Source organism: Engystomops pustulosus, chromosome 5, assembly GCF_040894005.1.
Source record: "Engystomops pustulosus chromosome 5, aEngPut4.maternal, whole genome shotgun sequence".
Taxonomy (NCBI): domain Eukaryota; kingdom Metazoa; phylum Chordata; class Amphibia; order Anura; family Leptodactylidae; genus Engystomops; species Engystomops pustulosus.
In genome coordinates this window covers 43,126,548-43,141,206 of record NC_092415.1, presented here as the reverse complement: position 1 = coordinate 43,141,206, position 14,659 = coordinate 43,126,548, and the positions used below count along the sequence as shown (strand labels likewise).

Here is a 14,659-nt window from a genome sequence, read left to right as displayed (position 1 = left end):
TATAATAGATTATAAGTTCCTCGTTTATCATGCTAAATTTTGATGGTAGATGTCCTTTAAATAAAATCTACTACCACCAGGATAAAGGATTGTAAACCAAGCACACTGACATACTGATGTGCACTTTCTCACAGGATCCACTCTTCGTTTATTTCCTAAAATCAAGGGCACAAGAAGCTAAAGGTTTTCAAAATTATACAAATGAGGCTTTTTTTGTAAAAGCAAGGTCCTAAGAAGCTAAAAGAAGAGCTAAAATTGAGTGTGTGGGCACACACCAGTATGTAAGTGTGATTGGTTTACAATCCTTCATCCTGGTGGTAGATGTCCTTTAAGGAAGAGTAGAAAAGAATTGCAGAAGTTAATCTGGTTTTCAGTTATTTGTTTTCACAGCCTTATCCTGAAATTATGTTTTAGATAGCGGCTATGGATTGAGTTTACCTCTTGGAGAAGATTACGAGAGAAAAAAACACAAACTGAAGGAAGAATTACGGCAAGATTATAGAAGATACCTTAATCAGGTGAATATGATAAAGCAGCAGACGGCTATTCCACTTCATAGTGAGCTGGAGCCATAGGCTGTGGCTATGCTGTAGCAAATATTAGTTTGGATAGTTTCACACAGCAGTATTCTGGTCAGTATTTTGCATCAGTATTTGTTACCCAAGGTCAGGACTGGTGCATAAATATAGAAAAAATGCTCATCTTTTCAATATCAGTGTTTTGCCTGCAATACGTTGGCCAGTTTACGGTGATCATCTGACCTCCAGTGACCACAACATGCCATGTTCCTCTAATATGCCATTGTAGGTTGAAAAATGCCTCCAGTAACTTTAGTGATAGTTTGCGGTACTCCATTTTCTGGGATATCCGGTGTAACAGTGTGTGTAACCTTTAAAGGAAATCTACCATCAAAATCCATCATGATAAATCAGAGGCACAAACTAGATCTGGGCACTGTGACCGTAGTAATATTCTTATATTTGTTATCCATGTCCTCCTTTCTTCTAAAATCAACTTTTTACTTCATGCTACTGAAAGACTCTGGGAAAGGAGGGTTCCAAGAGCCCCTCCATGCTGTAGCTTCCCACTGTGTGCTGAAACTTTCTTTGCTGCAGCGAGATTACATCAGGGAGAGGGAGAGGGGAGTGGCAAGCAGGAGGGAAGGGTTAGGCAGTATAACAGTCTGTGAATCTCTTGCTCCGGGAACTGCTTTTGCAGCCTTTCAGGGGGATTATAACACATTTTAAATGTTGATTTTAGAAGAAAGGCCATGGATAACAAATATAAAAAGATTACCCCAGTCACGGTGCCTGGATCTATGAGTAAGTGCCCCTGGATATCCATGATGGATTTTGATGGTAGATTTTCTTTAAGGACAAGACAATTGCCAATCAGCGCTCCACCAGCTCTGTGCACGCTTATACACTGAATTATGCACAATAAAGGAGAATTGTTGCTGCAAAAATAGAGATAAAGTTGCAACTGTAAGACACAAGAATATAGAGACGCATCAGAGAACTATCCCTCCGGCAGGTCAAAGGTCATTCACTATCCAAGATCAAGAAGAGTCAATGAAGTGGTTACCCGATGTTGATATGCTTCTTCTCACTGTTAGTTAATTACAAGCTTTATATGTGTTACCTTTATACTCCATTTCTTTAATAAATTTATGTGATTTATGGTTGACAATTCGGAAGCTTTAGTTCTCAGTTTTCCACAGTCAAGCTTTCGAAATGCAGTAATCATCCCTGAACCAATTCCTAAATTCTGTTGAGGAACCACTGTACTGTTGTGTGAAAGTATCCCTATATAAAGCTCTGTGCATCGCTGCGTAATCTGTGTGCGCTATATAAATAAAGGAATTATTATTATTGTTATACGCATTTTCCCTATGCTCACTGCAAAGGCAGATCCTCAAGATCTAGAAGTGTATTGTGCTCAGCTTCACTGGTGATCACTGTGGTCAAAGCAAAGAATCTTTGTTGTGATCTTTCTCCACAGTCAAGTTTCATTTCTGTGTAATAGTGTGCTGTATTTTCCTGACTTCTAGGGAAATGCTCAGGTCAAACGAAAGGTAGGAGGCTGATGTTTGGCTCCACGCTTGTGTGCGCGCACACGCAGTGTCATCATACATTTATGCACAATTAATGCTAATAATGTTTTGCTTCCTTACTAACCTCATCACATTGATATCATTTTAAGCTTTGCTGATTCATGTTCCTAAGGACATGTTCACACAGGGCAGTTTTTTATTGATATTTTTAATCATTTTTTTTTTTTTTCCGTCAGACCTGATCTGGGGTGGGACCTATTAATGCTTCTTCACTTTGTGTGGCTTATTATCACTTACAATCAGTACTTGCCTGATGTGCATGATCCTTTATTTGCCGAGGCTTTGCTACCCTCTAGTGGCTGCATACGTTTTTACAGTCCTTGCTTTAAGAATGCAATATGTATGTTGATCTTGTTTATTCACTTTGCATTGGCTTTACAGTAACCTCTGAGATATGTAATGTTTGATCATTTTAACTTTGTTTTATTGATTTTGTTTGTTTTGTGAACTGTTTGTTTTTCAGCTGCCTTTCTTCATAGCTGAGGCAGTTACCTAGGGCCATTTGTTTTACCTTCTTATAATGTTAAACCATCAGATTTTTGTGTGGGCTTAAAAATACACAAACACATTTATGAATGGATGCCATATGGACATTAAAAAAAAAAAAACATTTGCAGATAAAAAATTAATTAATTTAGAATCTGTAGACTTTGATAGCATTCATTTACATATAACCACACATGAGGCGGCTGTCATATTGGATTCAAGAAAATTTACCATAAAAATCAAGCATGGATTAACCCAGGACACTTACAAATTCAATTTAAGAACAAAGCTACAGAACCTATCCTAAACGTAAACCGCGGACTTATGAGTATGTAAGTCGGGGCTATATATTTTAGAATAGTAACCCCAGCCGAAGATTTTGTGGCCTCTGTGACAATTGGATTTGAAAAATGTTGGGCATAAGAAGAAGGATTAACATTAAAGCTTCATTGCAGACACATTTGATAACTTTTACAGCTGTTTATAGAACCCTAGAGCTAAAGTACAGTAAATTACCAACATCCAGAGGTCCATTTGTAACTAGGGGTCATGTGTAAGTCAGGTGTTCTTAAGTAGGGGACCGCCTGTAGTCCCATGGTGATTCAGAGACGAGTAACACAACTGTAATGCTTGGAGACCTGCTACTGGGGAGTGGACATCTGAATACACATATGTAATTCAGACACACTCACATTGTTGACGTGTACAATCAATGCTGCTTATTCTCCTTGTATGATACACTCTTTATTTTGGTTGCATCAATACAACCTAAACGTGTGACAATATTCTAAAGTTATGACTTTATCGGCCACACAGTGCAGTAACTACACGCGGCCACATCTCCACTCATTCTTGGCTCTCAATGGCTGCACAGGTTTGCAGGTAAAACTAATTGTTAGATGCAAATTTGTATGCAGCCATTGTTTGTCACAGGTGTGAATTTCCCCGGCTGGTTGTGGCTGTCACACTGTCTGGCCATAGCCTTATCAAGTTCTCTTCTCATTTAGAAACACGTGACAAGTACTGGTGAGGTAAACCCACTCACTCATGGAATGTCTCTCCCTATCGGTGAGCGGCTGTCCGCCAAGGTAAGACTTGAATAAAAAAAAAATCTAATTATCCTCCACATCGTGGCCCATGTCTTCAAGCCCAAAGACACCTATGGCAAAATAGTTTTGGGTTATTTACTGCAAAAATGCTGGCAGTTCACCAGCGAATTACAATCTTAGAATATATTTTGATTTACCCCATCCATGTTCTTTTTTTAAAATCCTGCATTTCAAGTGCAGCTTTTGTAACTGCAGCAAGTCAGTTTAGCAATCTGGGTTTAGATTGAAAGTTAAAGCAGACCAACCACAGAGAAATCCCTGCTGAAGATGTGGTGAAAATCAGCCAATTGTAGGCTGTGAAATGGCATTTTTATATCATACACACTGGTATGCTTTGTTCATTATGGTAGGTGTTGGATGTAAATCTAAAAGGTCTGAATTTGTACATAGGGTAATTATTTGGGTATTTGCACCCATTGTTGCATCTGCATATCTTACATTGTAACTTTTAGTTATGGTGGTGTCTGCTAGGAAATATCTGCTGTGGACTTTGCTAGTCTGACCTTTAATATTTTTGGGGGGACAAAAATATTCATGTTCAAACCCTTCATGAATGCCATATGGCTATGTATGTCCTGATTGCACATACCTCATGCAAATAGTCATCATGTCTTCAGAGAGCTGTATCTTCTTAACCGTAGCACCTACAAACAAACTACTGTCATATGAAAGAATTGTGTTTCTTGGTGCCACAGAAGCGGAAATATCCACATTTAAAGTGGTAATCCGGGTTTAAGAAATAACTTGGGGCCGGGCTGTGTTCTTACCTCCTCCAGCGCCGCTGATGTCCCGCTCCGCGGTCTGTCTGATCTGTGCCCCTGTTTGTTTACAGGGGCGCAGAAGCTGCGCACAGGGAGCTTCCGGCTGGCGAGGTGGCCGGCCACCCCCATCCGTCCCCTATCATTCAGCATTGTAAGTGCTGGGAGATGGTGTCCGAATGGAACTTCCGGCACTGATCAGACGGACCGTGGCGCAGGACATCAGCAGAGCCGGAGGTGGAAGTACACATTTATTTTTTTAAATAGGCCACCTAAATTATTTCTTAAACTCTGATAACCCCTTTAAATTTGCAGTCAAAAATGCAACTTTTATGTAAAGCTCCCTACTTCTGACTGTAACTATAGCAGTTCTAATCACTGAGGCTGTGGCACATAGAAACACAATCCTGGTTCTTTCAAAAGGGGATTCTCAAATTTCTCACCAGAATTTGCCTTCAAATTTAGCGTTTGAAGGCAGAATGGTGAAGGAGCTGCAAGGAGACAGAGCTTACAGTTTGTAGTAGTACATGCACACTCTCTATCTGTAGCCTTCCCTGGGAAGGGTGACTGATTTGACTGCGTACATATTTTTACTAGATTGTGGTAAAGGTTTATTAAATTTTACTACTTACTAAATTTTAATACTTAAAAAGATTTTTTACGAGAAAGACAAAAAACAATGTTCACATTTGTACGCTAATTCTATTTAAAAAGTATGCAATTAATACAACTAGCAAGTTTCAGCCTCGCATGTCATGAAAACGGCAAAGTAAAAATGGTAATTCTATTAAGAAGAGCAGAAAAGAACTGCAAAAATTGAGATACCAATGACCCCTGGTCACAAAAGGGTTAAAAAGGGTGTACTGCTACAAAAGGGCCATTGTGTTGTATTCTTTATATATTTCAGGAAAGATTACGCCTCGAAAGAAACAGAGAGTACAATCAGTTCCTCAGGATGAAGGAAGACGATCATAGGAGGCTGCAAAAAGCTGTGCTTGAGGAAGAAAAATATGTTCTGGTACTGCAAGATGAGCATTACACACATTTGCTTAAAGGGGTTGTCAACATTAAGCAAATAATTGATATGGTTTGTGTAAAGAAAGGTTACACAATTTTCCATTGTACTTTTTGTGCCAATTCCTCATGTTTTTTTAGATCTCTGCTTGCTGTACTTCCCATTGAAAGCTTCTTTAATACCCTTCACTCCTTACTAACACCAAAGGTGCAGCCACCTGTCACAGACCTTGGGGCTGAAGATCTGGCCACCTATTTTAAGGACAAAATTGATTGTATCCGCCAGGAAATAATTGCTCAATCCACTCACCCCTCCAATCCCCTTCCCTCCGATACCTTATCTTGTTCACTCTCTTCCTTTGAGCCAGTCACAGAGGAAGAAGTGTCTAGGCTCCTTTCCTCTGCTCGCCCCACTACCTGCATCAGTGACCCCATCCCCTCACATCTGGTACAGTCTCTCTCCCCAGCAGTCACTTCTCACCTAACTAAAATTTTCAATCTCTCTCTCTCTTCTGGGGTCGTCCCCTCTTCTTTCAAGCATGCTATTGTTACCCCTTTACTAAAGAAACCTTCACTGGACCCATCCAATGCTACTAACTACCGACCAGTTTCTAACCTCCCTTTCATCTCCAAACTCCTGGAACGCTTGGTCTATTCTCGACTAACCCGCTATCTCTCAGCTAACTCCCTCCATGACCCCCTACAATCTGGTTTTCGCTCTATGTATTCCACTGAAACTGCTCTTTCTAAAGTCTCCAATGATCTCCTCACTGCAAAATCCAAAGGTGACTATTCTCTCCTCATTCTCCTGGATCTATCCGCAGCGTTCGATACTGTGGACCACCAGCTCCTCCTTAGGATGCTTCACTCCATTGGCCTAAAGGACACTGCACTCTCGTGGTTTTCTTCCTATCTCTCTGACCGCACTTTCAGTGTCTCCTTTTCTGGATCTTTCTCTACTCATCTTCCTCTGTGTCGGGGTTCCTCAGGGATCAGTCCTAGGTCCTCTTCTCTTCTCCCTCTATACTGCCCCCATTGGACAAACCATCAGCAGATTTGGTTTCCAGTATCATCTTTATGGTGATGACACCCAGCTATATACTTCTGCACGTAACATCACTCCTGCCTTAATCCAGAACACTAGTGATTGTCTCTCTGCTGTCTCTAACATCATGTCCTCTCTCTTCTTGAAACTTAACCTTTCTAAGACTGAACTTCTTGTCTTTCCACCATCTACTAACCAACCCAACCCTGACCTCTCCATCTCGGTCTGTGGGATCACTATAGCACCGAGGCAGCAGGCCCGCTGTCTTGGGGTTGTGCTGGACTCTGACCTCTCCTTTTTACCATATATTCAATCTCTTGCTCGCTCTTGCCGTATGCATCTCAGAAACATCTCCAGAATCCGGCCGTTTCTGACATTTGAAACTTCTAAAATGCTAATTGTTGCACTTATTCACTCTCGACTAGACTACTGTAACTCCCTACTAATTGGTCTTCCACTCTCTAAACTCTCTCCTCTTCCATCTATTCTTAATGCAGCAGCCAGGCTCGTCTTTCAGGCCAAACGCTACACGGATGCCTCCAGTTTGTGCCAATCACTGCACTGGCTACCTGTCTCCTTCCGTATTCACTTTAAAATAATAACCCTCATCCACAAAGCTCTGAATAATGCTGCACCTCCCTATCTCTCTTCTCTCATCTCAGTCTATCGCCCTTCCCGTGCTCTTCGATCTGCCAGTGACATTAGATTAATCTCTACCTTAATTCGAACCTCCCATGCACGTATCCAGGACTTTTCCCGAGTTGCACCAATTCTCTGGAATGCCCTTCCTCAGACTCTGAGACTAATCTCCACCCTCCAAAGCTTCAAACGTGCTCTTAAAACCCATCTCTTTAGGCAAGCCTATCACACTCGCTAACTGCTTGAAATGTCAACTCTCCCTTTACTAATTCATCGTATGTCCTATCTCCCATCTGTTATCTGGCAAACAGCTGATATATACCAAGCTCCAGGCTTCTCTGCAGTCTTTTTCACCTAGGACCCTGTAAATAAGATGGCGGCTGATGGCTGGTCCAAGCAGCAACATCGTTGTTTAGTAAATTATTTATTAAATTATTTTATATTGTTCCCTTGTATAATGGTCCAGCCATTCTTTATAACCTCTTGTGTCACCCCCTCATCCTCATAGTCTGTAAGCTCTTGTGAGCAGGGCCCTCACTCCTATTGTTCCATATGACTGTTTGTTCTTTGTAATGTAATATAGTTGTATATGTCCCCTATGATTTGTAAAGCGCTACGGAATTTGATGGCGCTATATAAATAAAGATTATTATTATTATTATTATTATTATTATTATTATTATTATGCTTCTAAGTTTACTTCTAGTGGATAGAATCTGCCCATAGTCATGTGAGGGACATACAGGACTTGCATGTCCATCACAAGACCATGGACAGATCTATCCATTGGAAGTAAACATAGAGGATTTCTTTAGAAGGACAGCAAGCAGAGATCTGGAAATCCGTGAGGAATTGATACAGAAAGTATATTGAAAAACTGTATAACTTTTCATTACACAAACCGTATCAATTATTTACTGAAAGTTGTCAACCCCTTTAAGATGGTTCACATCTCAGTTATTTCATAATTTTTTGCATTGGTTATTATGAGACAAAACTAGGTGTGGAGACTACACTGCTATGAGGTGTATTGCTGCTGTACTGTGTTTTCTACCATGTCTGGTGTTGGGTCATAATAACTGATGAAATAATGGAGATGAGAACTGGTAACCCTACTCACCTCACAACGCCACAGCTGCTCCATGTCCCTGCAATAGGTTTCTACATCTTTCTCCAGTTGGGGAAAATAAACAAAATTTTTCTCCATTGTGTTGCAGGATAATAATACAAAAAACAGATTAAAACCAGAACAGTATCCAACAGTGCCAATGTCCACTCGGGACCAAACTCTTCCCAAGAAAGACGCTTACACATCTATGGAGGTTTACGAGCAGCTCCTCAAAGAAAGACGATCTGAAGCTGAGAGGACACGTAGAAGAGACAATCAAACGGAAACTGAGGATGCCTTTATCAGGAGAGCAGATGGGGATAGTGACATGATCGATCAGCCCCGATACATTTCCAAGGATTGGGAATCAGAAAGAAGACCACTCAGGCTAAATTTGAGCAATGAGATGAATGATACCAGTAGATTAAAATATGACAGAGAAGCACAAGACAAAAGATCCATACGTTATAACCCACGTCATGAAAGGTACCTTTTAATGCAGTCTATATTAGGCCAAGTGGATGAATAGTAAAGATCCTTCCCATTTTAAATAGTCTCATAAACACAAACAAACAAAAAGTTATCATATGCTCCTCCACTGCGCCGGAGCCTCCTGATGTATCCACCAGTTGGCTGCGTTGGCGCACAATTCTATGCAAGGTCCTGACTGGCATGGAAATAACCTTTTAATCTACTTGGCCTACACTGCCGCCTGGTATAGCCCCCTTCATACCCATTTTTTGGTTGAGGTGGTTTGAAGGAATTACGATTTGGTTCACAGCGTGTACGCAAAAAAACTGCTGTACAGGCCATGATAAATGTGCCCCATAATGTTGTAGAGTCTCACATATTTAGTGATTTGCCTGCTAATTCTACAAACCAAAACATGTAATTAATTAAACTATCCATCCTATCATGTTACAGTTTCACATGTCATGAAAAACAAAGTAGTGTTTTGATATTTAAACCTGTTTCAAAGGTACCTGAACAGAACTGTAAAAAGGGTCATGATCAAGAAAGGGTTAGTATCAGTTGTGAGGAAAATATTTGAATGGTTCATTAGAGATGCTATAAAGGATTATCTCATCTCTTCATGCAGACCTGGTGTTTGCTGCATATTGCAGCAAACACTCAGTGCTGACACCCGCGATTAGTGCTAGCACTAATCGCAGGTGTCGACCTTTTGATTCTTGCCGGCAAAGCCACCAGATGCCACCGTATTGGTTTTATTGTCGTTGCCCGCTACGTCATCGGGCAGCAATGGTCAGTTGGCATGACAGCCTGAAGTCTTACAAGACTCCAGGACTCGTCATTTACAAGACTCCAGGACTCGCCAGTGGCACACTTTTACATGTCTATAGCAAATTCTCCATATACTGTAATACAGTAGTATATGTTAGAAGCAATCAGACTCGCTAGGGGTAACGTAGCCTAAAGGATCTAAATTATAGTTTAAAATTTTTTTTTAAAAAAACCTAAAAATTCATATCACCCCCCTTTTACCTGGGAAGTGTAGTAAAATCATAATAAAACCTGGATACATTTGGTATCCCTGTGATTGTCCCCAGCCAAAGAATAAAGGAGACTTATTATTTGCAGCACCCAGTGAAAGCCGTAAAAACCGAGCCCACAGGAAAATGTCACAAATGCAATATTTCACCACATTTGAATTTTTATCCCCCAGTACATGGCATGGAATAACACATACCATCACTATGAAGTACAATTTGTTTTACACAGAAAGCCCTAACACAAATCTAAAAACTTATAGATTTATGAAGGAGGGGAGTGAAAAATTAACAAAAAGACGCTTGGAGACTATAGAGACTTTCTGCAAAGGAAAATAAAATGTATCAAGAAAGGCATAAAAGCTTATGATAAAGATATCAAATCACTGGTCAAAGCACACATGGAATAATATTGGGCACCACTATATGAGAAGGACATGATAGAACTGGAACAGGTGCAGAAGAGAGCAACCAAGATGATTAGGGGAATGGGGGGACTAGAATACAATGATGGATTACAAACAAAAAGTATGTCTGGGGGTAAACCTAATCATAATGTAGTACATGTACCTGCATCCTGTATGTATATAGGTTCTACCATCACCATAGACAGGGATTCTTTACTGTGGAACTCTCTGCCGTAAGAGGTTGTTATGGCGGATACTTTGTGCATGTTCAAGAGAGGCCTAGATGCCTAAAAAGAAAAAATAGGTCACGTTGTAGGGGGGGAAAAAAAACTTTTAGTGTGATTTTATATTAATTTGACTTTTGAACAGAAAAAATATGTTTGATATTTTACATCTCTGTGTAAATAGTGTTAACTAAATGCATAATAATAGTAACCGAACTCATTTACAGAGTAGTACATCAGCATGGTGATGTTCGGGAGAGCCATGAATACAGACCAGATCGAGCTTCTTACTTCCAGATTGAAAGGAGTGATCACAGGTAGGAAGAAAAACTCTACATATCATTTAAATGGTTGCTAACTTTAAAGCTGTGTAAAACACAATCATAGTTTAACGGAGTATATGAATACTTGCCTGAAACAGGAAGTGCTAGTGATTTATTTGAAGTGTGCTGAGAAGTTAAGCAGATTTTAAAAATGATTAATACCTGATGACACAACATACAATAAGGGAGACATACTGAGGAAAATGTGCCAGAATTCTGCCATGCTTTGTGCCACTTTTTTTTTTTTTTTTAAACTATTTTAGGACCATTTTTAGGACTGTACAAAAAGGCCTTCTTGAAAAGGGAAATTTGCCTAGAGGAAAGTGGACTCTATGCCGTGCTTCAAAAATACTTTTAAGTTTAAGGGCGCGTTCACGCAATGCGTTGTCACAGTTTTTTTATGCGTGTTTGGCGTATTCCACAGGCTTCAGCCTTGAACACATGCTTAAGTAACATTGCATTTTAGCAAATGCAATGGAAACCTTAGCATTGCGATCCAGGCTCGAGCCTTTTAAAATTCATCAAAAAATGCATAAAAAACCACAACACAATGGGGGTCATTTACTAAGGGCCCGATTCGAGTTTTCCCGACGTGTTACCCGAATATTTCCGATTTGCGCCGATTTCCTCTGAATTGCCCTGGGATTTTGGCACACTCGATCGGATTGTGGCGCATCGGCGCCGCCATGCACGCGACGTAAATCGGGGGGCGTGGCCGACGGAAAAACCGCCGCATTTTAAAAAAAAATTGCGAAAATTGCACTTACACCGAGCCGGGCTGAGTGAAGGTATTCCAGTTTGTTCCGATGCTCTTCAGCACAGCAGCACCACCTGGTGGACGGCGGAGGAACTGCCTTAATAAATCCCAGCCGGACCCGAATCCAGCGCAGAGAACGCGCCGCTGGATCGCGAATAAACCGGGTAAGTAAATCTGACCCAATGCATCATGTGATGCGCCCTAAATGCAGTTTTTAGGCTTAACTTCATTTGTACCATTACATCACTTTCATCCGGAAGACAAAGTCGGCTCACCTGAGGATCGTTACATGTAGTTATGGTGCAAAGCATATTGTGCACAGATAACTCCATCCTCGTAAAATAATCCACCGAAATAAAAATCCATTTATACTTTATTGTTAACTTTAAAATCATCATGTGTCATGTGTGTTAACTGGTGTTCAAGGATTTTAAACAATAAATAATTGGTGGATCATTTACAATCAGGATTATGTCTTTGACATTACATCACTTTGTTGTTAAAGGAAACCTACCATTTGATTTGATGCATTATGAAGCAAACATACCTTGAGAATGCTGTAGCTACACTAATGCAGGATCATATCTTGGTTAATCCCTGCGTTGAGTGGTTTTGCTGAAAAAACTATTATAACATTCAGAACCTTGAGAAAGCTGGGTGAGGCTGGCTCCCTGCTGTACATACATACAAAATTACACATGGAGCATGTAAGTTTCCTTTATAATGGAGTATGGAGAGGGCGCAGGAGTCCCCTCCATACACAGTAGGTGCATGCTGTATAATGAATAACTTACGGAAAGTTAATAAAAAATGTATATAATATATAAAATATATTTATTACAGTTCAGAGCAACATTTCAATATATAAGAAAAGATACTAAACAGGGGTGCAGGTCATTAGCACTAACAGCTAGTTGTATATGGAAAATAATTATCAAGCAGGACTAAATTAAATAATAATTTAATTTGATTAGAAGATCCTATACTTTTGTACAGTGTTGTAGTCTATGCTGCTCATTATTTTAGAATTGGAGATATCTTGATTCATAAATTCGGTCAGGGCCGGCACCAGGCATACACAGGCAAGTGCTGGGGCCCAAAGCTGCTAGTGAGCGGAACTGTATATAATGAATCCATTGGGGGGGGGGGAGCTGTATACAAAAGAACCATGACAGGGCTGTTTGGGAATGGTAAAGTAGGGAATATTTTAGTTTTCGTCTGAATTTTTAATGTCACCACATGAGTTCACTGCAAAGGTGCCCACTGGGGCTCTGTTGCCCAGGGACCTGCTGTAGCCTTGAGTCAGTCCTGGATTCTGTGTCTTCATTATATTGATTGGTTTGTGTATGCAAATTACCCAAAAAAGTACCTTTTCAAAATCATGTCAAGAAGTTGTATTTGCCTACTACATACATGAGAGTAGCTTTGGGTTGTTGTTTTTCTTTAAATTTTTGCTGTACGAAATACAGGCCTCCGAAAGACAGGGGAGATGAACGATATCCCATGGATTATGAAGATGATTTCCGAGAGCCACCGAATCGCAGGCCTGCTACATCACTTGCAAGGAACAGGTAACGTTATTCTCCCTCGCTAGAAAATTATCAGAATTTGTGACAAAGAAGAAACCGAGATTTTGCAGAGATTCAGTCTGAGCTTTGCTAAAAGTGATCTGAACATTACAGCAGCTAAGTTATAATGCCCCGAAAATACTGCAGCAGATTTGCTGATCTGTGTCTAAGTTAATCAATGCAGAGTTAGCCTAGACAGTGTTAAAGTAAGGCTACATGCACACTGCCGTTGCCCCCGCACCGTAGCACGGCGGGCACACGGCAGCGCGCGGGGAGAGGAGGAGGAGGTGAGCGGTGCTCATCCCCGTCGCTCTGCATAGGAACATGGGCCACGGCGCCGTAATACGGGAAAAGATAGGACATGTCCTATCTTTCCCCGGGCTACGGAGCGGTACGGTGCCGCATGTGTGCTGCACCGTACCGCTCCTGTATGATGCCGTGAGCCCATAGAAGTGTATGGGGGACGTACATACGTCGGCCGTATATACATCCCCCATACATGTGTGTGAATACAGCCTAAGTCAGATTTATTACAGCGTCTGATGCTGAATGATAAGTCTGTCATTATTCGTTGCTTTAGCGTTGCTCAAACAACTGGCAAAAGAGTCTAAAAGGTGTAAATGGTGAATTTCTGAGCATTAAATCAAGCCAGAATTCTGGTGCACTTTGCTTGATAAATCTCCCTTATTGCAAATACATCTTTTTTTTTGTCATTTTAACTAAATAATTCTGACTTTTAAATATTAGAAGAGGCTACTATCAATCTGTTTCTTTGCTTCTTTTTTCCTAACCAGAGCCAAAATTGAAAACCCAGTTCAGCATACAGAGCGCTCAAAGTCAGCCAACCTTAAAGATGAAAGCTTCTCCACAGGCCTTCTACTTGGTATGGAAAATGTATCACACAAGAAAAATTACAGGTTCACGTACATCATGCTCTGTATAGTCAATTTATCCTGTGTACATAAATTTTCATAAGTAGATTGAAATATATTTTCTTTCATAAAAGTCAGTGTGGTGTGTAGAATTTTGTGACCTGGATGCCAGCTTGGGGTGGAGATCAAAAATTCATTCTGTAGTATGGGCACCAAAAAGTATATACAGTATGCTACACTCCTGTGATATCAGTCTTGAGGGAATAATCTATTATTGGTGAGCTTCATCTTACAGCACATGTTGGAAAATCCTCATGCTCCATCACCTCCTGTCACTATGTTTTTCTGATGTTCAGTGTTTGTATCATATTTGTATCGTAGGTGGCGCAGATAAAGATGAGGCTCAGAAGAGAAGGAAAGAGCGTTACAGACAAGAACTAATGGAACAGATGGCGGAACAGCAGAGAAACAAGAGAAGGTACATGTGTAATTTATAACTGTATTGAAACAATGTATGCCAGCGGACATACTGTACTGTTTATATTGGAATTCTGGTTTGTACCATACCCCCTGGACATGTATAAATAAATTCACTGTTTATGATCTTTCTCCCTGTGAAAAGGGTCATTCCTACCCAGACTTGCCCCTGTTAGCATTCGAAGAATGCATCCCTTTGTTGTGACACTTAGTTGATGGTGTATAGGATTCTCCTTAATTTTTTTAGCATA

General features: G+C 40.5%; 1 protein-coding gene across 6 annotated transcripts in view; it reads left to right on the top strand.

Moving 5' to 3' along the window:
* The window catches only part of CSPP1 (centrosome and spindle pole associated protein 1), a 45,286-nt gene that overhangs the window by 11,204 nt on the left and 19,423 nt on the right, over positions 1-14,659 (top strand). For 4 of the 6 annotated variants that reach the window (XM_072151776.1, XM_072151773.1, XM_072151774.1 and 1 more), the window contains exons 5-13: positions 415-518; positions 2,051-2,074; positions 3,607-3,687; positions 5,374-5,484; positions 8,382-8,758; positions 10,639-10,728; positions 12,961-13,062; positions 13,854-13,942; positions 14,313-14,409. In XM_072151776.1, the coding sequence (XP_072007877.1) occupies positions 415-518; positions 2,051-2,074; positions 3,607-3,687; positions 5,374-5,484; positions 8,382-8,758; positions 10,639-10,728; positions 12,961-13,062; positions 13,854-13,942; positions 14,313-14,409 (1,075 nt within the window). The remainder of the gene's footprint in view (positions 1-414; positions 519-2,050; positions 2,075-3,606; positions 3,688-5,373; positions 5,485-8,381; positions 8,759-10,638; positions 10,729-12,960; positions 13,063-13,853; positions 13,943-14,312; positions 14,410-14,659) is intronic. The other 2 variants (XM_072151777.1, XM_072151778.1) reach the window with 2 other exon arrangements.